The 24,739-nt window shown below is 43.0% G+C and overlaps 1 protein-coding gene across 2 annotated transcripts in view; it reads right to left on the reverse strand.

The window, feature by feature from the left end:
* The window catches only part of NONO (non-POU domain containing octamer binding), a 360,169-nt gene that overhangs the window by 312,409 nt on the left and 23,021 nt on the right, over positions 1–24,739 (reverse strand). For both annotated transcript variants that reach the window (XM_033945165.1, XM_033945166.1), the window contains exons 2-3: positions 13,038–13,173; positions 12,633–12,826 (exon numbers count right to left, since the gene is read on the reverse strand). In XM_033945165.1, coding sequence (XP_033801056.1) covers positions 12,633–12,826; positions 13,038–13,173 — 330 coding nt within the window. The remainder of the gene's footprint in view (positions 1–12,632; positions 12,827–13,037; positions 13,174–24,739) is intronic.

Here is a 24,739-nt window from a genome sequence, read left to right on the forward strand (position 1 = left end):
CACGTGGATTAAAAACTGGCTGGAGCATAGGAAACAGAGAGTGGGGGTAAATGGACAATACTCGGACTGGAAGAGCATCACCAGTGGGGTGCCGCAGGGCTCGATGCTTGGACGCGTGCTCTTTAACATCTTTATAAATGATCTGGACATAGGTACGACGAGCGAGGTGATTAAATTTGCGGATGATACGAAGTTATTCAGAGTAGTAAAGATGCAGGGGGATTGCGAAGATCTGCAACGTGACATAATCAAGCTCAAGGAATGGGCATCGACATGGCAGATGAGGTTCAATGTGGATAAGTGTAAAGTGATGCATGTCTGTAACAAAAATCTCATGCACGAATACAGGATGTCCGGGGCAGTATATGGAGAGACCTCCCAGGAAAGGGACTTGGGAGTTCTGATCGACAAGTCGATGAAGCCGTCCACACAATGTGCGGCGGCAGCAAAAAGGGCAAACAGAATGCTAGGAATGATAAAGAAGGGGATCATTAACAGATCAGAGAAGGTTATCATGCCGCTGTACCGGGCCATGGTACGCCCTCACCTGGAGTACTGCGTCCAGCACTGGTCGCCATACCTGAAGGAGGACACGGTACTACTCGAAAGGGTCCAGAGAAACATAAAAACATAGAAGATGACGGCAGAAAAGGGCCATAGCCCAACAAGTCTGCCAACTCTATTGACCCACCCCCCTTGATTTTACTAAGATGGGTAAGGGGCTGGAGGAGCTGCCGTATAGCGAAAGATTAGAGAAACTGGGCCTTTTCTCTCTCGGGGACATGATCGAAACATTCAAGGTACTGAAGGGGATAGACTTAGTAGATAAGGACAGGTTGTTCACCCTCTCCAAGGTAGGGAGAACAAGAGGGCACTCTCTAAAGTTAAAAACGTAAGGAAGTTCTTTTTCACCCAGAAAGTGGTAGAAAGCTGGAACGCCCTTCCAGAGGCTGTTATAGGGGAAAACACCCTCCAAGGATTCAAGACAAAGTTAGACAAGTTTCTGTTGAACAAGAACATGCGCTGGTAGGGCTAGTCTCAGTTAGGGTGCTGATCTTAGACTAGAGGGCTGCCGCATGAGCGGACTGCTGGGCATGATGGACCACTGGTCTGACTCAGCAGTGGCAATTCTTATGTTCTCTCTTCTCTCTATGCCCAATTTTCCTCTTTCTTCCTTTCCCCATGTGCACCATCTCTTTCCCTCTCACTCACCCCCAACAATTCTCCCTTTCTATTCCCTCTCTGTGTCCCAAGTTAGTGCCCCCTTCCGTGTCCCATGTTCATGCCACCTCCCTTCTTTCTGAGTCGAGTTTGTGCCCCCTCCCTGCCTTCCAGCCGGTATCCCAGAATCATGCCCCTCCAATGCCCCAACGCACTCCTTCCCCCCTCATTTCTCCCTTTGTCCCAAAAAGATTGTGTACCCTTACTTGTTCAAGCCACACTTGCTCCATCTGCCTTCAGCGGCTTGTTGGGGGGGGGGGAAACGTACAGGCAGCGATTTACACGCTGAGCGTGGCTGACTGAAAAGCCTTCCCTCCAACGTCAGAGCTGACGTCGGAAAGAAGGTTTCCAGGTCAGCTACGTGCAGCGTGTGAACCGCTGCCAGCTGCACATCCCTCCAACAAGCTGCTGAAGGCAGAAAGAGCGAGTGCGGCAAGGATTTAACTGGGAACCTCCCCCCACCAGCTGACCCGGAAGGCTTTCCTCCGACATCAGCTTTACATCAGAGGGAAGTCCTGTGGGTTGGCTTCAATAGGGAGGAGAGGGTGGGCAGGGATCCCCAGCAGCGGCTTCAGTGGCTAGGGCAGGCAGCAAGGAGGGATCCCCAGCGGCGGTGACGCAGCTTTGACGGGCAGGCAGGGAATATTCTGAGGCAGCCATGCCATGTACCCCCAAGGGTACACGTACCATGTGTTGAGAAACACTGCTCTAAGCCTTGTCAGTATTGGAGGTAAGGCTTAGAGCTGAGGCACCGCTACTGAAAAAATTTCAGGGAGGTGGAGGAAATGGGGGGAGGGACTTGACCTGTTGAGTTTGGCACCCCCGAAAGGGTTTCCCAAGCTAAATCCAGCACCACCAACAGGGACCAGAAGGTCACTAAACAAATTCCAACAGCCCTACACTAAATCAGGGAAGACTGCACAGGCTTACCACCTCCACCTGCTGGAGACTGAGCACAGACTGATTGTACTTGGGACTGCACAGCTCACTTGTATTACACTCAAAAGTTTATGTCTCAGTCTCCACCTGCTGGTCATGGTGAGCTCTGCCAAAGTTAAAACCCCTGAGGCTACAGGAGACCCCTGTCCAGCCACAAAGAAATTAGTACCAAGTCAAACTCTATTTTCCCTTTTTATTTCCTAACACCAGGCCAATACAGACTGGGGCTGTACAGACTACCACCTCCACCTGCTGGCGACTGAGAAGAGTGACCTCAGGGAGAGATCCCAGGTGGCGGCCAGCCCGTGTACCCCAGGTTGAGAAACACTGTGCTACAGAATATAGAAACATAGAAGATGACGGCAGAAAAGGGCCACGGCCCAACAAGTCTGCCCACTCTTTTTTTGTTTTATAAATCTTTATTCATTTTCTTATGTTACAACAAGTGTTTTAAATAAATTCATTATAAACTTGAATAATCACACTTGATTAACTTACAGATTAATATCAAATTTAAAATTTCTTTAGAAAATCAATATTTTATAAAGTTATAATATTATGTAAGAAATTTAAATTAATATAATTATTATTGAATATAATAATCTTCCCTCCCTCCCTCCCTATCAATACTGAATGAGAAATCTTTATTCATTTTCATATGTTACATCAACAATATAAATTCATACTAATATTTCAGAAAACTAAATTTATATAATTCTTAGTTAATATAATAATATCCCATCCCCTCCCCCCTCCCTTCTATTCAGTAATACATGAATAAAATTTTTAAATGCTATTCTTTCCATATTTCATATTATAAATCAAGTATTAATATATTATATAATATTTAGAGATATGATCCCTTTTTCTTCTAATCAAATTCTATACATGGGAAAATTAATCATTCTTTACAATATTCAGTTAATGGTCTCCATATTTTTTGAAATTTATCTATATGTCCTTTTTGTGTTGCTATAGTGAGCTCCATTTTGTATATATGACATACAGAATTCCACCAGAATGTATAATTTAATCTGTCATGTTTTTTCCAATTGAATGTGATTTGTTGTATTGCTATTCCAGTTAAAATAAAAAGAAGTTTGTTATTACTTGATGATATTTGACTTCTTGCTCTCATAGTTGTTCCAAATAATATGGTATCATATGTCAAGGCTACCGGATTTTCTAACATCCTATTTATTTGGGGCCAGATTGATTTCCAGAATGTTAAGATGAATGGACAATAGAATAAAAGATGATCTAATGTCCCAATTTCAACATGACAGTGCCAGCATCTATTTGACCTAGAGCTATCTATTTTTTGTAATCGAACAGGGGTCCAGAAAGCTCTATGTAAAAGAAAAAACCAAGTTTGTCTCATAGATGCTGATACCGTACATTTTAGCCTCCAAGACCAAAGTCGTGGCCATTGAGATGCACTAATTTGGTGCTTTATCTCAATGCTCCAAATGTCTCTAAGACCATTTTTTGGTTTTTTATTTATATAATCGGATATTAATTTATACCACTGTGCAGCTTCATGACCTGTTGAATTAATCTGGAAAGACAGGAATTCCAAACTGTGATAATTAGTAAGATTTTTCCATTCAGGGAACCCTACCTGAATGGTTTGCTTCAATTGCAACCATTTAAAATATTGTGTTTTTTTAAGATCGAATTTATGTTGCAATTGTGAAAACTCCAGCAACTTTCCATTTTTTATTATATCATCTAAAATACGAATACCTGCTGTCATCCAGTCTTTCCAGATTATTTTGAAACCGCCTATTTTGATCTTGGGGTTTAACCAAATCGTTTGAGTTGTTGATTTACTAATTGGAATAGGAGTTAGATTACTTATATATCTTAAAGTTTTCCATGTATCCATGAATATTTTATGTTCTTTGTATAGCCTTGGCATTTTGATACTAACTACATGACTGAGACGTAAAGGAAACATGAGTCTCCATTCAAGCCAGAACCAATCTAGAATATTATCAGTGGGCTCTGGGAGGATCCAATACATACCTTGACGTAAAATATAGGCTTGATGGTACCTATAGAAGTTGGGAAAATTTACCCCTCCCTCCGCAATTGGTCTTTGTAATGTCACTAAAGCAATTCTGGGATTTTTCCCAAGCCAAATAAATTTTGTCAATACCTTATTTAGCTTTGTATAAAAAGAATCTTGAAAGAAAACTGGTATCATTCCCATTTGGTAACAAACTACAGGTAAGATCATCATTTTAACTGTTTGTACTCTTCCCCACCAAGATAAATGTAAAGGATTCCATTGTTCACACATCTCTGTCACTTTTTGTAATAAACATTTTTCATTAATTTTCATTGTGTCTTCTAAATCTTTTGAAATCCAAATTCCAAGATATTTAATAGTATCCTCCTTCCAAACAAAAGAGAATGTATTAAATAAACCTTTTGTACAGTGTACATTTAATGGAAGTATTTCTGATTTATTCCAATTTATCTTATATCCTGAAAACTTTCCGAATTTATCAATTAGTTCAAGCAATTGTGGAATGGTGGATTCTGGATTCCTCAAATATAATAATAAATCATCAGCATAAGCTGATATTTTGTATTCTCTATCTGAATGAGGTATACCTTGTATTTCCTTTACTTGTTGGATTGCTAATATTAAGGGTTCTAAAACTATATCAAACAGTAAAGGAGACAAGGGACATCCTTGTCTAACTCCTCTCTGTAGATTAAATTTTTCTGAAAATGTATTATTTATATATAATCTAGCAGAGGGGGAGCTATATAATGTTTGTATCATTTGTATGAATCCAGGACTTATACCAAACCATTCCATAGCCTGATACATAAATGTCCATTCTATTCTATCAAAAGCCTTTTCTGCATCTAAAGAAACAGCAAAAGTAGGCTCATTCATTTTCTTTGTTAAGTATAACATATGGAATGCTAATCTGGTATTATGAGATGAATGTCTTTGAGCAACGAATCCTGTTTGGGGCATACCTATAATATGGGGAAGAGCATTAGCCAATCTTAATGCAAGTATTTTTGCTAATATTTTTCCATCTACATTTATTAAAGATATTGGCCTATAGTTTGAAACCAATGTGGAATCTTTATTTGGCTTTGGTAAAACAATAATTAAAGATTCTGCTATAGTGCCATTTATACATCCTTTATTAAGTTGATATTGAAAAAGATTTAATAAATAGGGTAATAATAAATTTTGAAATGTTTTATAAAATTCCACTGTATATCCATCACCACCTGGAGCGGATCCAACTCTAAGGGATTTCAAAGCTGTTTCTAATTCTTTTAATGATATTGGCTCTTCCAAACTTCGTTTTATATGTTCAGGAACTTTTGGACCCTCTAACATTTTCAGACATTCTAAACCATCTTTTTCTTTATTTAAATAAGTCTCGGAAGTATAAAGAGATTTATAAAATTTTAGAAATTGTTTTAAGATAGGTTCAATTTGTGTTAATGTGTCACCTTTTTCATCTTTTATAGCAATTATTTTTGATTTCTTTTTTTTCGCTTTGAGATAATTTGCCAGTATTCTTCCCGACTTATTTGAGTTTCCATAATACAATGCCTGCTGGGAGAATAAATCTTTTCTTATCATCTTTGATGAGAATTCATTGTATTTTACTTTAAGTTTTAATAATTCTTGTTATATAGAATATTCCCATTTTTCTATTAATTTTGATTCTAAAATTTTTATTTCTGTTTCCAAATTAGAAAATTGTTTTCTATTTTGTTTATTAAGATAAGCCGAATAAGAAATAATTTGTCCTCTTATTGATACCTTAAAAGCATCCCATAATATTTCCCTAGAGATTTCATCTTTATCATTTATTTGAAAATAATCTTTCATTTTTGTTTGAAAATTCTCACAGAATATTGGGTCAGCAAGCAATGTATTATCAAATTTCCATATTGGTCTATTTGTATTTTGATCTGTGATTTTAATTTCAATCCACACTCCACCATGATCAGATAATATGATTGGATCAATGGCAGCTTGTGTTACTTGATGTGCTAGGTGTTTTGATATAAATATATAATCTATTCTTGAAAAAGAATTATGAACATGAGAACAGAAAGAAAATTCCCGTCCATTAAAATGAAGTATTCGCCAAATATCTGTCAAATTACAAGTTTGTACCAAATTATCTAGTCCCATCGACTTCATATATCTACTTGGGTTTTTGTCTAATAAAGGATCCATTACAGCATTAAAATCCCCAGCTACTATTAGATTTGAAGTAGCCAGTGGTAAGATCAGTTGTTGAAGAGTCTTAAAAAAATTCATTTTGTTTTGAATTAGGGGCATATATATTAAACAACGTCATGGTTGTATTTCCCATGCATATTTCCACTTTTACCCATCTGCCATGAACATCTGATTCTTTTAATTTAAATAAAGCTGAGCATTTTTTATTCACTAGAATAGCAACACCTGCTTTTTTCCCTATGGCTGGTGAATAAAAACAATGCTTTATCCAACCACCTGTCAACTTATTAGATTCAATGTTTGAAAGGTGGGTCTCTTGTATGCAACATATATCTGCATTTTGCCTTTTTAAGAACAGTAATGCTTTTTTCCTTTTTATAACATGATTTAGACCATTAACATTCAAAGATATTATTTTAAGAGACATTTATAATTATAATTTTTATAATATATTTTCTATATAATGATATATAATGTTTTTTATTAATATATTTTCCCAATATACTTAATAAATTATAATTTCCTTTTATTATTTCTATATCTCCTATATATCTTTCTTTCCCATTCCCTCCCGTATTCCTATTTCCCTCCCTCCCCCCCCCCTCTTATTAAATACGATTACTTGGGTACGCAAGATGAGGTTAGGTTAAAATAACTCCCCCAAGCTAAGTTAAAATATTCTTTATTTACTACTAATAATTTATCTCCCTTTATCTAATATATTTCCTATATATCTAGCAAATAAATATTTTTCTTATATAAATTTTATATAAAAAGATAATGTATTTAAATCCATATAAGAAAATATTATCTTATCTTTTTTTTTTAATTATTTATTTATTCAATTTTCAAAATACAATTCAAGATTTACTTGTACAGAAAGCTTTAAGTCAAGAAAATAAAACCACAACAACATTATAAATTCAGGGATACCAATTAACTTAAATCAGCTCAAGTCCACAAAAGATCCAAAATGTAATTATAAACGGAAAAAAGCAAAGAAATATTATTAAAGAAAATAATGCAAGTCAGCTGGATATTATCTTATCTTTTGATAAATCTATATGATTTATCAATGAGATTTACAATCTTGCATATATTTATCAAGAATCAACTTTACATTTATTATACTGATATCTAATATTATTATTATTTTAATAGTACTATGTGGATCATGAAGTGGAGTCTGTGTGTCTTAAAATGTCTTTATATAGGTATGTTTGTTGCAATCAGTCTATTTTTCAACCTTTACTCCAATTTGTGTTATGAGGAAGAGATTTAGGTAAAATTCCCAATTGTAAGACTCCTAGATTCTTTTCTTTCCCCCAATTTCTGTCCCCAAAAACGTTTTTGTGATGCCTATTCAATTCAACCTTGTAGGATTCAGTATTCCTCTCTCATTGTTTCTGCTAAATAGTCCAAGACATTCATCATTCCCTTAAGAGAGCAAGTAATGAAGATGTTTCCTGACTAGGGACTTGATTTTATTTTTGTCAGTATCGAGGACAGCCCGTCAGTCAAAGTGCCAGAGAAATAAAAGCGCTGAATAACTTCGAAGCTAGTTCAGTATTCGAGAAGGAGAAAATCAGTTACACCTTACATACAGCACAGTCTTTTTGGATTTATTCTGTGTTATTCCATACTGAATCTTCCCTCTTTCATAACAAACTTAGCAACATTTTAGAATCGGAGAGGAGTTATTAATTAGTTTTCATGAACTCCTATCATTTAGCTTGTCGTGAAAAGGTTGTCCGTGGAAGGCGACGCTTCCTCCCTGGGACTCTTAATTTACAAAAGTACAACGTCCCCTGTCATCTCTATGTTCTCCAAATCTATCTAAAGAGAGTAAGCGGTCTGCCTCAATAGTAAGCATCACTCGATATATATAATTCACTGTTTCTTACCTATAAGGAGGAGGTGGGGTGTAGGAATTAATTAAAGTTTGAAATAGTCGGCAGAGAGATTTTTAAGAGATAGAATCAAAAAGGAAGCACTTCCTTTTACAGGATATTCTCTCTGTCGACCAATCTCTTTTTGTTTTGTATTTTGTAACTCCCCAGCAGCGTGATTGGAGATTTTTCCTGTCCATCAACCACATTTCCTGTTTGTATATAACCACTCCCATATTTAGTTACCATATTTACTTCTCTGTAAATTTTTCATTCGGATCTCCATTTAATCCACGTTTTCTTCTGTAAGTACATTTTCTTCAAAATGTTTATAAAACTTTCCTTTAAAAAGTATAAGTTTATGTACTTTTATAAAGTTTGTTTTAATTCTTTTATTTCCTTCAAAGAATGTTGGTTTTGTATAGTTCCACTTGTGTGCTGTAGCACATGTAGTTTCAGTCCGTTGTTTTTTGAATCCACTTCAAAGTTCTAAATTTTAACTGTAAGTCATATTATTAATAAAATCAATTCTTATATGGTGAATATTTTAGTAAAGTATTAACAGATCTATACATACTCATTTTTCTCATTAGGTTTTCCATTAAGATGTTTAGGATGTCATGGGTTGTTCATATTGGTCCAGAAATTCTTGTAGTTTTGTTGGATCTGTAAAATTCTGAGTTTTATTTGCAATAGTGATCTTCATTATTGCTGGATAAAGGAGCCCATATCTAGCCCCTAAAGATTTCAGTTGTGGTCTCATATCTAAAATTTTTTCCTATTTAATGCGGTTTCCCTCGCAAAATCAGGGACAATATGTATCTTTGAATCTTGGCATTTGAGATTTTTATTTTCTTTAGCTAATTGACAAATTTCTAGCGCTTGTTGATGTCTCAGTAGTTTGAATATTAATGTCCTTGGTCCAGTTTGTGAAGTTTTCCTTTGTGTTGGTATCCGGTGTGCCCTTTCGATTTCCAGTGGTGTTTTAAATTTTAATGGTAGCACTTTAGGTAGAAAGTGTTCCAAAAAAGTAATAGGATTATTTTTTTCTACCCCTTCCGGTATTCCTATTATTCTTAAATTATTTCTTCTTTCACGGTTCCGGCTGTCTTCAAGGTCTTTTTTAATTTCTTCTACCTCTTTCCATATGATTTTGTTTTGTCTTGCATTTAGATTAAGTTGTTCAAAGTTATCCTCTATTAGGTTTATTCTGTTTTCCGTCACTTCCACTCTTTTAGTTAAGGCTGCTGCATCTTCAATAGCTTTTTGTAGTTTTTTGTTGCTGTCCAGAACAATTTCTTTAATTTGTCTTAATTCTTCCATTACATCGAGGTTGTCATCTGATGGCAGTGGAGCTTTTGAAGGAGTGATGCTTGGCTCCGGTTTTGATCGTTTATTACTTCCTGTACCGGATCCTCCTGCTCCTAAATCGCTTTTGTTCTGTTTGCTAGACGTCATTGTCTTTCAATATTTAGATATTTTTCTTTTGAATTTTGATTTTTTTTGTAGTAATTTCAAAATTATAGCTTTTGAGCATGGAGCTATTCGTTTAACCGACCATTGGAATGCGTGTCCAAGCCACGCCCCCAAGTCTGCCCACTCTAATGAACACCCCCTAATTTCTTCCTTGAAGTGATTCCACATGTTTATCCCATTTTCTCTTAAAATCCAGCATGCTGCTGGCTTCAATTACCTGCAGTGGAAGACTATTCCAATAATCAACCACCCTTTCTGTGAAGAAATACTTCCTGGTGTCACCATGAAATCTCCCACCCCTAAGTTTCAACAGATGTCGCCATAGGTCCTTTAAGAAAGAAAATATCCTCTTCTACTTCAATATGGCCTGTGACATGTTTGAACGCCTCAATCATGCCTCCCCTCTCTCTACGTTCCTCAAGTGAGTATAGCTGCAACTTACCCAGCCGTTCCTCATACGGGAGATCCTTGAGTCCCGAGACCATCCTGGTGGCCATTCGCTGAACCGACTCAATTCTCTGCACATCTTTTTGATAATGTGGTCTCCAGAATTGTACACAATATTCTAGATGAGGTCTCACCATGGATCTATACAACGGCATTATAACTTCGGGCTTCCGGCTGACGAAACAACCCATTGTTTGTCTAGCCTTGGATGAAGCTTTCTCCACTTGATTGGCAGTCTTCATGTCTTCACTAATGAGGAGTGTGTGGCGTGGTGGTTGAAGCTACAGCCTCAGCACCCTGGGGTTGTGGGTTCAAACCCCGCACTGCTCCTTGTGACCCTGGGCAAGTCACTTAACCCTCCATAGCCCCAGGTATGTTAGATAGATTGTGAGCCCACCGGGACAGATAGGGAAAATGTTTGAGTACCTGATTGTAAAACCGCTTAGAAAACCTTGATAGGCGGTATATAAAATCCTAATAAACTTAAACTCCCAAGACCCGTTCTGCTGCAGTTCTTGCTAAGGTCTCACCATTTAGGGTGTAAGTTCTGCATGGATTTCTGCTGCCAAGGTGCATGACCTTACACTTTTTGGCATTAAAACTTAGTTGTCAAGTTGAGAACCAATGTTCCAGTAAGAGTAGGTCCTGCGTCATACAGTCTGGCACTGTGCTTTTGCCTATTATGTTGCATAGTTTGGCATCATCGGCAAATAATGTAATTTTCCCTCGAAGCCCCTGAGCCAGGTCCCTTACGAAGATATTAAATAGGTTCGGACCCAAGACCGAGCCCTGCGGCACTCCATTGATCACTTCCGACGTTTCGGAGAGAGTACCGTTCACCACCACCCTCTGAAGTCTACCACTGAGCCAGTCTTTTACCCAAGCAGTTAACGTTTCTCCTAATCCAGGGATCTCAAAGTCCCTCCTTGAGGGCCGCAATCCAGTCGGGTTTTCAGAATTTCCCCAATGAATATGCATTGAAAGCAGTGCATGCACATAGATCGCATGCATATTCATTGGGTAAATCCTGAAAACCCGACTGGATTGCGGCCCTCAAGGAGGGACTTTGAGATCCCTGTCCTAATCCCAAACTCATGTTGCTCAATAACCTGCGGTGTGGGACACTATCAAAAGCCTTACTGAAGTCCAAGTACACGACATCTAGGGACTCCCCCATATCCAACTTTTTCGTTACCCAAAGAAGCTGGTCAGATTGGATTGGCAGGACCTTCCCTTTGTAAATCCATGTTGATGGGGATCTCGTAGATTCTCATCGTTCAGGATTGTATTTAATTTGTGTTTGATTAGAGTTTCCATAATTTTACTTACTATCAATGTGAGACTCACCAGTCTGTAATTTGCAGCCTCCGTCCTGCATCCCTTTTTGTGGAGTGGAATGACGTGAGCTGTTTTCCAGTCCAATGGGACTCTTCCTGTACTTAGGGAAAGATTGAAGAGCGTGGATAACGGTTCCACCAGGACATCACTGTTACCGAATTTGCCAACTTTCCTAATCTCTAAGCATTTCTTCATCTGTCCACTCATTTTGACCTGGTGGACAGTAGCAAATCCCTACCTGTATATTCCTTCCTTCTCTTCACACATGGAATTTCTATCCATATGGATTCTACACTGCTATGTCATGCAGAAAGTTTATTTGTTTGATGCAATTCCCTCTTTAACAGCACATTCCCCCCTCCAATTTTATACACTCTTTTAGTGCAATATAATTTGCTCCCTGGTTAACAATGTCTCATTGATTGTCCTCCTCCCACCAGATCTATGAAATCTGTTTTATATCTACCCCTTCATTTAGTGCTATATACTTTAACTATCCTATTTAACCCCCATTTTTTGTGGTGTTGTAAAGGAGGGGGGCTTTACAAAATCGTAAAAGCAATTTTTAGCAAAGGCTGGCATGCTGAATGCTCTGTGCTGTGCCCAACACTCAAGAGTTCATCAGGAGCATCGCAGAGCATTCAGCATGGCAGCCTGCGCTAAAACCATTTTTGCGGTTTTGTAAAGGGAAGGGGTTATTTTTTAGGCTTTTAGCATTTGTATACATACACTTAAAATTGTGGGTTTTTTCCTTGTTATCCATAGGCTGCTGAGAAAATGACAAGGATAATTTGAGTCCTTTACACTGCCCTCCTTTTAAACACTCCTGGCTTTCTTTCACCATTATTAAAACCTCTATATTGGGATTCCCTAAATATCCTACTTCAATAGTATTCTTCAAGGATACTGCACACTGAACCTTCTGCTCCTGGGTGACCCTAGCTGCAAATTCCATATCAAAATAAAAATGGCAGTCCAGCTAACACACCATAACAATTCTGACTGAAAGTTGTTAGGAGGGGCAAAGAAAAACCAGAAATAAGATGATGGCTGGAGGTAAGAGAGAACCCATGAAAGCAACTTACCAGCCTGATGAATCCAAAGCCCTTATCCTTATGGATGAAGACTTCTCCTGGCTTGCCATACTTCTCAAACATCTTGCGTAACTCTTCCTCATTGATGTCTGGGGGAAGATTACCTACAAAGAGGCGGCTACGTTGTGTGTACGTCTTCTCTCCTGGTTTTCGAAAGTTTGTCAAATCAATGGTGAGACCTTCATCTAAGATGAAATGAGAAATTATATTGTTATATTACATAAAACAAGAAATTCCCTTCATATTCAAATACATCTAGCTCATCCTCTCCCCCCCTATAGTACCAATTCCAACACCACCTTGGGAAGTTTGTTTAATCTCCTATATACAGAAAATTATCTGTCTGAATCCAATAAGAATAAGTGAAGATATATTTCCACTAAAGTACGGACTTACTGATGCTCTCGATGCTGGCCTCCTGCCCATTGGAGGGGGACTGAGGCTCCATCTCTGACTCCTGCTCATGTTGCTGGTGCTGCCTCCTTGGAGTATGGTTCTGCTGATCCATCCTGAAGCCTCTGTTGCCCTGCATCTTTATAACCCATAAAGAAACAAAATACTTCTTTTAATGTTCCAGGGACCAAATACATCATAGGACTTCAACTAAATAAAATGACTCCTATTCCCTGTAAACCTGGCATCCTAGGTACACAGAACAAATTGCAAATATTCTGGACAGTCTGAGAACTGAAGAAAGACTACAAAGATCATATCTTCAAGAGATAAGACAATATCCATTATCTCTCTCTCTCTCTGAGATATCCCATGTACCTATCCCAGGCCTTCTTGAATTCAGACACAGTCTCTGTCTCTACCACCTCTTCTGGGAGTCTGTTCCATGCATCTACCACCCTTGCTGTAAAAAAGTATTTGCTTAGATTATTCCGGAGCCTATCACCTCTTAACTTCATCCTATGCCCTCTCATTGCAGAGTTTCTTTTCAAATCAAAGAGACTCGATTCATGCACATTTACATTACGTAGGTATTTAAACGTCTCTATCATATCTCCCGTCTTTCCGGCAAAATATACAGATTAAGATCTATAACGTCTGTCCCTATATGCCTAATGATGAAGACCACACACCATTTTAGTAGCCTTCCTCTGGACCGACTCCATCCTTTTTATATCTTTTTGAAGGTGCGGCCTCCAGAATTGTACACAATATTCTAAATGAGGTCTCACCAAAATTTTATAAAGGGGCATCAATATCTCCTTTTTTCCTAGAAACATAGAAACATAGAAAGATGACGGCAGATAAGGGCCATAGCCCATCAAGTCTGCCCACACTATTTACCCACCCTCTTAAGTCTACTGACCCCCTAAAGAATAATTGTAATTATACTGTCACTCTACTGACCCGCTCATTCAGTCCTAGTGACCCTATCCCTTGGCATGACCTCGTAGGGATCCCACATAGGTATCCCATTTGTTCTTGAAGTCTGAGATGCTGCGTGCCTCGACCACCTGCACTGGAAGCTCGTTCCAATGCTCAATCACTCTCTCCGTGAAGAAGTATTTCCTGGTGTCTCCACGAAACTTCCCTCCCCTGAGCTTGAGCGGATGTCCTCTTGTGGTCGAGGGTCCCCTGAGAAGAAAGATATCATCTTCCACCTCTACCCGTCCCGTGATGTACTTAAATGTCTCAATCATGTCTCCCCTCTCCTACTGTCCATACCTCTCCCTATGCAACCTAACATCCTTCTAGTTTTCACCGTCACCTTTTCAACCTGTTTAGCCACCTTAAGATCATCACATACAATCACACCCAAGTCCCGCTCTTCTGTCATGCACATAAGCTCTTCACTCCCTAATCTTTACCGTTCCCTCGGGTTTTTTGCAGCCCAAATACATGACCTTGCATTTTTTAGCATTAAATTTTAGCTGCCAAATTTCTGACCATTCTTCAAGCTTTGCCAGGTCTTTCTTCATTTTATTCACACCATCCAGCGTGTCTACTTTATTGCAGATTTTGGTATCACCCTTCAGCAATATCATTTATAAAAATGTTAAAAAGAACAGGCCCAAGAACACCACTGGTAGCATCCCTTCTCTATGGACAAGCAGTATAAGTCAGCCCCACTTTTGGTGACGTCATCTACATTCCCAATTCGGAATTGCTCTCCCAGAGCTCAGGTGAGGCTTTAGGAGTCTCATCTGAGCATATGCAGGTAGCCCTATATAAACCTGTGCTGTCCCTCACTAATCCAGTTTAGTTCATCCGCCCTTCCCAAACGGACGGATCACAACTGTCCATTCAAAAAAAACAAAACAAAACAAAACCAAGAATAAAAAACCCAGAAAGAAAGAAAAGAAGAAGAATGGCAGAAAAAAACGAAAAGCCTGCAGGAAAACCGTGTTTCAAGAAGTACCCGGACTGCAAACGAAAAATGAGCTCCTTGGACCCCCATGAGGTGTGTGTCCATTGCCTAGGAGAAGCACACCTCATGGCAGCCTGCCCTCAGTGCCTAAAAATGTCTGAGGGCTAGAAGAAATCGGCTTCAAAAGCTGCACACCATGGGGGAAGACCAGCGAAGGAAGAAGAAAAAAATAAATAAATAAATGCAGCCAAAAAGCAGCCCCTGCTTACCTGCTGCCTCAGGAAGCCCAGCAAAAACAGAGTAGACTGCTCCTGAAACTTTCCAATTACAGGATAGCTCCCCGACGGCTGCTCCATGGCCTAGGGTAGAGCATAGAAGTGCAGACAGTGGCAAAAACAGCCGAGGGTCTCCTATCCCCTCCGCTGGCCAACCCAGCTGCACCAACTCGGGACTACTCCGATTTCAAATCGAAGCCATGCTGCTATCGAAGCCATGCTGCCTGCAGCCCCGAGATTCAAACTGCCTCGATCTCATCCCAGGATGAGATTAGTGCACTGGGCCCCGCCCTCTTAAAGACACAGACACAGCAAAAGGCAAGCCTGGATACAGACAGTGCCTTTGCAAGCATGGAAAAGAACTCTGCACACCTAAAGGGACAGGACAATGTGCTTCACAGGAGCCAACACACCAGAACTTGCAAGAAGGGAACATGAAGGAGACAGAACATCTTCCTCCCCCTCCTCTTCATCATCAGCAGCAGCCTCACCAAGACGGCGGAGGCGCAGAAGGTCGAAAGATCGCGGGAGCAGGGGCAGACCACATCAGCCGGCTGACCACCCACTTGCATCGGCCGCAGATCCCAACATCCAGCCACACCAACTGACCACTCCTACCGCTCACGGACAATTGTTCGACTTTTTCAACAGATTCATCGCACAGCAGCTCTCCGGGCAAAGGGCGCAGAGCAGACACTGCAACCACCGGCAACATGGAGGGAGCAGGGAGCAGAGACAGCCGCATCACACTCTCCAGCCACAGACGGCTATGCCTCCGAACGCAGTGGGCGCTACCAGCAGAGCTATGCTTCAACACGGGGCAGCCCACACACATCAACAACCCAAGACACCCCAGACACAGAGCCCGCGTCTGGGACAACACAGTCCGACATGCCGGTGGAGGACCTCACTTATCCAAAGTTCCTCCAGAAGGTAGTTTCCAAGCTGGCACTCACCCCAGTACAAGAGCTAGATGCGACAGAAGAAGACTGCTGAAATGCCTAAAGGTGCAAAAGGCCATAGCCGCACTACCAGCTCACAGAATGCTACTAGATTGCCAGGACCAGATCTGGAAAACCCCATGGTCAGGCCCGGCCGTGTCCAGGAGGCTAGACCAAAAAATACCAGATCAGCGAGGTATTGGGTTTTGACAAACCACAGCTCCCTCACCAGTCCATCATAGTAGATAGTGCCCTTAAGAAAGCTAAGAGCAACCGCCTGCACGCCAACGACCCTCCGGGCAAAGAACACAGGACCCTGGACGCTACCGCCTAAAAGGCCACCATGGCTCCATACTGAATGCCAAAATTGACTCTCACCTGTTCCACCTTACCCTGTACAATGATGCCCTCCGGAGGAAAATAGAGGAAACCCTAGACACGCTACACCCTGAGGGAAAAGCCTGCATAGCCCCCATATTACAGGATATGGAGGAATGTGGAAAACACATGATAAAAGCGACTTTTGATGCATTTGAAACATCTGCTCGCAAGGCCAGAGTGGCTATAGCATCCAGACGCCTGGCATGGCTGCAGGCATCGGGCCTATGCGAGGACACCCATGAGCGTTTCGCAGATGCACCCGGCTCAAGGGAGAACTTATTCGGAGACAAAGTCACGGAAACAGTGGACACAATGAAAGCCAATTGCACAACTCTCCAAACCCTCTCCTCAGATGGCTTCGTAAAAACCCCCGGAATCAAGGCGGCTTAGCACCAACCACTATCGCCGACAAAATAACACCGTAAGGCGCTTCGACAACCAGACAAGACGGCTGTCCCACAGACAGAAAGCACAACCCTGCAGCGCCCCTTACCAGCAAAGGCAGCGCCAGAGGGAGGGAAAACAGCAGAAGCCACCGCTTCTGACTCACCACCACCGCTTTTGACTCATCAACAAGGCCCTCCACCCCTGTTGGGGGCCGCCTCTCCACTTTCAACAAAGCCTGGGAGAAGATAACAACAGAAAAATGGGTGCTACAAATCATAAAAAAGGAATACCGCATCAGATTCCACACATACCCGCCAGCAACCCACCAAAGAACTCATCCTCAGAGAAATCAAAGCTCTCCTTCAAGCAAGAGCAATAGAACCAGTATCCAAGTCACAGCACAACCAAAGGTTCTACTCCCACCATTTTCTCATCCCCAAAAAGACAGGAGGGCTCAGACCCATCCTAGACCTACGAGGCCTAAACAAGTATGTAACCAAGGAGAAATTTTGTATGCACTCCTTAGGAACAATCCTACCACTAATTCAAAAGGACGACTGGCTGGCTTCACTGGACCTCCAAGATGCGTATTCACACATCCCTATGCACTCCTCCCAAAGAATGTTTCTGCGGTTCAGGACCCAAACCCAGTACTTCCAATACAGGGTCCTGCCCCTTTGGACTCTCCTCTGCACCGAGAGTCTTCACAGAATGTGTCATGGTAACAGCGGCACACCTCCACAAGAGCGCCATATGCGTGTTCCCTTACCTGGACGACTGGCTGCTGGTGGGTCCATCAGCCTGGAAAACGACAACAGCAGTCAATACAACGATGTCACTCCTGCAATCCCAGGGGTAAACACCAAAAAATCCGTGCTACAACCAGCATAATCAATAGAATTCATTGGGGCAAGGATCTGCACGCCCCTGAATGCAGCTTTTCTGCCCCACTCAAGGGGACAAGCAATACAAAAACTGGTTCAGCAAATATCAGAGACACACACATTCACAGCAAGAACAATACTACGCCTCCTGGGCCATCAAGCAGCCTCCATGCATGTTGTCCCATGCGCCAAACTCCACATGCGACCCCTTCAGTGGTTCCTCAGAAAGAATTGGAACCAACACACACAGCCTCTGTCTCAGAGTCCCATGGATCAGAAAATTCGCAACAACCTCAAGTGGTGGACACAACAACAGAATTTGTACATAGGCAAGCTTTTCCAGCAGCCACAACACCAACTGAAACTCACCACAGATGCCTCAAAACAGGGGTGGGGAGCCCACCTCCTCCATCTGAGAACCCCTGGTCACCTTCCGAGGCCAAACAACACATCAACCCGCTAGAGCTCAGGGCAATTGGGAATGCCCTACAAGCCTTTGCTCCCTGGATCTCCAACAAGACCTTACTGATCCAGACAGACAATCAGGTGGCAATGTTCTATATCAACAAGCAGGGAGGCACGGGCTCACTCACCCTCTGCAGGGAAGCCCATAAAATCTGGACATTTGCTTTATCAACCAATACTCTCATCCATGCCACCTACCTCCCGAGCCTGAACAATGCCCTGGCGGACAGCCTCAGCAGAAAGCTGGACCCCCACAAATGGTCCCTCCATTCGGAGGTAGCCCAAGATCTCTTCCACAAATGGGGCCTCCCAACAAGGGACCTCCTCGCCGCAGAGGACAACAAGAAGTGCCCTCAATCCTGCTCCAAAAGACCGGCACAATACAGTCAAACCAGGGACGCTTTCTCCATACATTGGGGGAAACGCCTGCTCTATGCTTTTCCCCCCATACCACTCATCCACAGAGTGCTACAGAAGATCAGGCAGGAGGCAGCCACAGTGATCTTCATTGCGCCCTACTGGCCAAGACAGGTGTGGTTCCCCTGCCTATACCAGATGTCGGCACAGCCGCCAATCAGTCTACCGCTGCGACCGGACCTCATCACCCAGGACCAGGGACAAACTCTGCATCCCAGATTGAAAGCACTAACACAGACAGCATGGATGTTGAAAAGCTAATCCTGGACCCTTTCCACATGTCAACCGGGGTGACCGAGGTACTGCGAGCAGCCAGACTCTCGGCAACTAGGAAATCATACAGGCTCAAGTGGAAAAGATTCCACATATGGTGTGTCTCGAAAGGAGAAGATCCACTCACCTGCCAGTTCCCAGTAGTATTCCAATACTTACTTGACTTATCCACAGCAGGCCTGAAAACATCCTCCATAAGAGTCCACTTGAGAGCTATATCAGTATACAGGACCCTAGCCACACACTCACTAGTGCCCAAATTCATGAAAGGGCTTATAAACCTGCACCCCCCCCCCCCCCCACCGCCAGCATGGGACCTGGGCATCATCCTCCGCAGGGTAACAGCACACTCCTTCGAGCCATTGGAGGATGCGCCAATCAAATTCATCACCTGGAAAGTAGTCTTGCTCATTGCCATCACATCAGCAAAGCGTATCAGCGAGCTACAGGCCCTGGTGACATACCCACCAGACACACAGATCCTTCATGATCACGCATAGAAACATAGAAAGATGACGGCAGAAAAGGGCTACAGCCCATCAAGTCTGCCCACTCTTCTGACCCACCCCATCAAGTCTGAGTGCTAATGACCCAGATCCTTAGCTCGATCCCCATAGGGATCCCACTGGATGTCCCATTTATTCTTAAAGTCGAGCACGCTGGTGGCCTTGACCACCTGCACGCAGTGCTGAGAACTCATCCAAAGTTCCTATCTAAGGTAGTCTCATCTTCCCATGTAAACCAATTGATAATGCTCCCCTCCTTCTGCCCGGGACCACATACCAACAGCACGGAACAACTCCTACACACCTTGGACTGCACCCTGCACTTCGCCTATACATTCAACGAACGCAACCCTGGCGAAAGGCAGTACAACTATTTGTCTCCTTTGACCCCAACAAGCCAGGAACACCAGTGGGGAAACGCACTATATCCAACTGGATCTCAAACTGCATTGCCTCCTGCTACGAGCAAGAGGGTAAAATTATGTTCTTACCTGTTAATTTTCTTTCCTTTAGAAGCAGCAGATGAATCCAGAGACCAATGGGAATAGCCCACATCTACCAGCAGGTGGAGATAGAGAAACTGATTAACAGGTGGTTATATTGGCTGGCAATCCTCCTGTCTCATTAGTATAGCTCCTTGCCCAAGCACACGTAACCAGCAATAGGCATCACATGTAAAAAACTTCTTCCCAGGAGAAAAGGCAAAGATACCGAATACAACCATCAACCACAACAAACCGCGTAAGTTGCATAAGACAAAACCGATAGACAACTACCAGAAAGGGAGGGGCTCTGGATTCATCTGCTGCTTCTAAAGGAAAGAAAATTAACAGGTAAGAACATAATTTTACCTTCCTTAGCAAAGCAGCAGATGAATCCAGAGACCAATGGGATGTAGCAAAGCAATCCTTAATTTGGGTGGGAAGCAAACGCCGCCTTCGCAATGACCGAAGCATCAAAAAACCCCTATCGCATGTGCCCGCACATCCATGCAGCGACGCGGAGAGAAGGTACTCTCGGAAGACCAGTTAGCCGTGAGACAAATCTCCTCCAAGGCAAAAAACCTCTGGGCCGAGCCCAAGAAGCAGCCATCGCTCCAGCGGAATGGTCATGAAGTTCAATCGCCACCCGCTCCCCCGCCAGTAGGCAAGCATAAAGAATGTTCTCCTGGACCTAATGAGCGAAGTAGGCATCGGACACCGCCATACGCCTGAGGCGTCCCTTGAAGAATATCAAAAGGAGATATAAACCCTAACAGTTGATAGACCCGAGCTCGCGGAGAACTCGACATACGTATCAAAAAATGCAGTGAATAAAAGCACTGCTCCCAATATCCCGTCCCAGGAAGAAGGAAGGAACAAGCGAGCCTGACGGAAAAGAAAGGATGACACCCTGCTAGAAAGAAATAGTGTTTACCAGCCGAACTGATAGCCCATATTTTGGAAATCAGAAATAAGAATACCCGTTGAACAAGGCCTGCCACCTAGAAGATTGCAGAGCTGAAGCCATGGCCACAAGAACACCCTGTTCAACGGCACAGCCCTTTGGAAACCCCAAAAGACAAGGAGGAAATAAAGCCTTCGGTAAACTGCGAAGAAATACGTGAGGAATGTACTCCAAATCGTGCTCTCCATGAGGTGCCTGAACATACCGCACTCTGTTTAGGGACTGAACTACATAAAGCTGAGAAGGAAACGAAGAGCCACCTACCCAGTCCTTGTAACAAGCCAAGAAAGGCTCCAGAAACGGAAGGAAATTGAACGCTAAGCCCTTGGCAATACACTTGTGTCAAAAAAGGAACTCTGGAGTGGTTCAAACGATAAGAAGCACCCAAGAAAGGAAACAAACAACCTCCAAAAGGAAGTAGAAGCCACAATAGAAGATGTCCGTAGCACCCAGATAAGCGCAGAAACAACCCGCTTTGCCTAACCAGAACAAGTTGGCTAAGGCTTCCAAAAAGCTAGGTCTTAATACTATAGTAGTCCCAATATCCATGATGATTGGACCCCAGGTGAGCAACTACAGAGATACCCAGAAACATCTGTAGCCCAGCTGTCGAAAGACTTAGAAAATCCTTCTAATAAGGATGGGGCCGCTCATCCAGAGAATATACAAATACCGCTCCCGGTAGGCGAGCTCGAGATGGCCAATCCAAGCCATCCTCAGCAAGAGGCCAACACTGAAAAAGAGAAGGCGGAGGCGACAAAGGAGCCACGCATCAACCCCCTATCACTGCCCCTCCCTGGGTCCGCCGAATGAGTAAGGAAGCCTAGAATCGAGAGACGAGGCTATGCGGACTAGACCCAGGAGATATCACGTTCGTAAACAGAGCAAGAACGCCTGAGCCACAAATCTCACTATCCAGGATGCAGAAGATAACACTAGTACTAACATGCCCACTCTCCAGAGTGCACCCAGCACTCTGTAACATACAAGAAATGGTCCATGCTCAGAAATCACGGAGAGTCTATCTAAACTTAGACCTAGATCTACGAAAGGATCAGCCAACAGAAGATGAAGAAGAGATAGCACCCAATGGAAGCCGAACAACTTCGCCTGCCAACTGAGTACAACAGCTACTGCCCCAGCTGTAGAGAAATACCCCCATCCAAATACTGATCAAAAGGACCCCCAGCGTCCTTCCTGAAGAAAGATCTGATGCTCTAGCAAAGTAGCCTGACCCTGCTCAAGAGTAGAAGAAAGAACCCACTACTGAGCTGCCTCCGAAGACCTGACTCCTGGAGCTGAGGACGGAAGTCACCGAGCCGCCCCAACCCGACAGCCCGGGATGGGCGGTGGGCATAAGCTAGTTCAGCAAAGAGCCAGGCATGTCTCGAAAAGAGAAATCGCGCCGAGCCACTAAAACAAACCGAGTGAAGCAGGAGGAGCCTACCAAATAATTGGAGCTCTGAGATACCGGAACTCACCAGAACAACAATCGACTGCTGTAAAGAAAGAAGGGAAAAGCAAGCCGAAGTTCCTAGTATAGTCAGCACTATGGATCCTAGAAACTGTACAGAATCCCTTGCTCATCGTCCTGGAAAGCGAAGAAGAATGCCAATCTGAAACCGAGACCCCACATCTAAGTCTGTGGAAGAAACACCAGTGTTTCCAATCTGAATAAAAACCTCATCCTGATATACATATCAATAGTACCGGAGAAAAAGCGCTGTAAATACCTCATCTGTACGTGTAACGAACTGAGGAAAAGAAAACACCCTTTTCGCATCCGACCAATGTCAGGAAGTCCTCTGAGACAAGAGGCAGACTAGAAGAAATTGGATGAATCGTCTGGTAGCGTCAAAACGGTACCACCGTCCACCTCCACAAGCGATCGTGAAGCCAAAGATAGGTGAAATGGCAAGTGCCAAAACCGAAAGCGCTGCTCCAGGAGAGGCAGGCAAACCTAGTGCCGATTCTGAGCTCATAGAGAAAAGGTAAATCGACTCTCAGGTAGTCAGCAGAAAAGTATATAGCTGCCCAATGCCCCCCGGCTTGGCCACCATGTAGGTAGTGGAAACCCAAGCACTACAAGAACCGTCCAGAGGACGCGGAAAGCTTCAAAGAGAAACATAAAACCTGAGGAGGAGGCAAAGGTGCAAGCAACCTGAAAAGTGTACACAGCCCCCTGACGTTGAAGGATAGAGACTACTCCCCCATGAGACCTGACGAGGCCCGGAAGAAGTCAGGATCCCCACAGAATGCCATGCAACAAGTCAGCAAATGGCAGGATGAGGAATGGAGGAACCTTAAGAAGAAAGAAATTCTCTTAGGGGGGATAAAAAAATAAATCAAGGTGCTTAAAGCAACCCATGAAATAGCTCTAACTTCATATAATGTGAGTGAAATACCTATGGCCTCTAAAGGGAATACGTACTGGATGCAATCAAGACGCTGTATCTAGTGGTCTTTGAAAAACAACAGCAACGCAACAGGTATGAGACAAAAGAGTTGTGCACTGCCCTTAGGACAGCTCTTTGTCCACGAGAAAGCTTAAAAAGCTGACAGCAGAAGAAGGATCCTCACAAAATACAGCCGTGGTCATCAAAACTTAGCTGGAGAAGAAACCGAATTTCAGCAAAGTAGACCAAAACGGAAGACTGAGAATGAATAGAATAAAAAAATGCGGCAGGCTGCAGTAACTGAAACTGTGTGCCAGGAGTTCCAAAAACCAAACGCACCCAAAAGGCAACCTTGATGTGAGGGTAAAAATTTTGTACCTGGGGCAATGAAGTGGTAAGTGGCTTTCCCAGAGTCACAAGGAGCTGCAGTGGGAATCAAACTCACGACCTTAGAGTGCTGAGGCAACTGCTCTAACCAATAGGCCACTCATGGGCTAGGGGTTTTTTTTTGTTGTTTTTTTTACATCACAGGGACAGAAAGCAGCTCCGCAGCACTACCATACATACTGCGCTCCCAAACTGCACTCCCAACAGATAAACTGAACCGCACGACCAGAAAGAAAGCTAACATGCAACTTCACACACAAAGCACTGCACAGGGAAAAAAGAAAACAGACAAGTATGCACCTGCTCTTTTTAGGAGATCCACCGAGAAAGAAAGAGAAACCCCCACCAAGTGCCGGGAAATCTCAAGCTGCAAATCGCATTTGTGCAGCCAAGGACCTTCCTGCTCCCCCCTGTGTAAAGAAAAGCTGAACTGGGCAGAGGAACAGAAACAAGAGTTTCCCTCCAATTTACCCCCAGGCCTAAGGTGCATGGTCACCCAGTAACTAGAAGTGTAGCAAATAATACTCATTAAGACCCTAAGCGCTGCATCACCTCTACTGGGGCTGCACTCCCTCCACGTGTAAAATTCAAACAAACAGGGAACCCTTGTGAAAGAAGAGATCACCCGCTGCAGCGCAGCTGATAACGGAGAGGCGCGGCACCCGTTCAACGCAGTCAGGGAAAACCACCGGCGCCCCTTTGTGGCGATGCCAACAATGGAGGACTCTAAGCGCGCTACACCCAAGCGCGGAAAACGGATTCCCTCAAATGCCGGAAAATTACCTATTCAGTGGTCCTCCACCTCCAGAATATCCCAGAAACCGTGGCGGAGCTTCCCCAGCAGAAGAAAACACGCTTGCGTTGAACTGCCGCAAGCTGAAAACCCTTTTCACTTTTTTTTTTTTTTTTTTTAATTTTTTTTTTTTCAACCTTCCGAGCCAAAGTGATAGCTGCAGCTGCCGCAACGCTACCGCCCGGGAAACTAACCCACGATTGCGCTTCCGCGAGCGGGAACGGCTC

Source organism: Geotrypetes seraphini, chromosome 5 (genome assembly GCF_902459505.1).
Source record: "Geotrypetes seraphini chromosome 5, aGeoSer1.1, whole genome shotgun sequence".
Taxonomy (NCBI): Eukaryota; Metazoa; Chordata; class Amphibia; order Gymnophiona; family Dermophiidae; genus Geotrypetes; species Geotrypetes seraphini.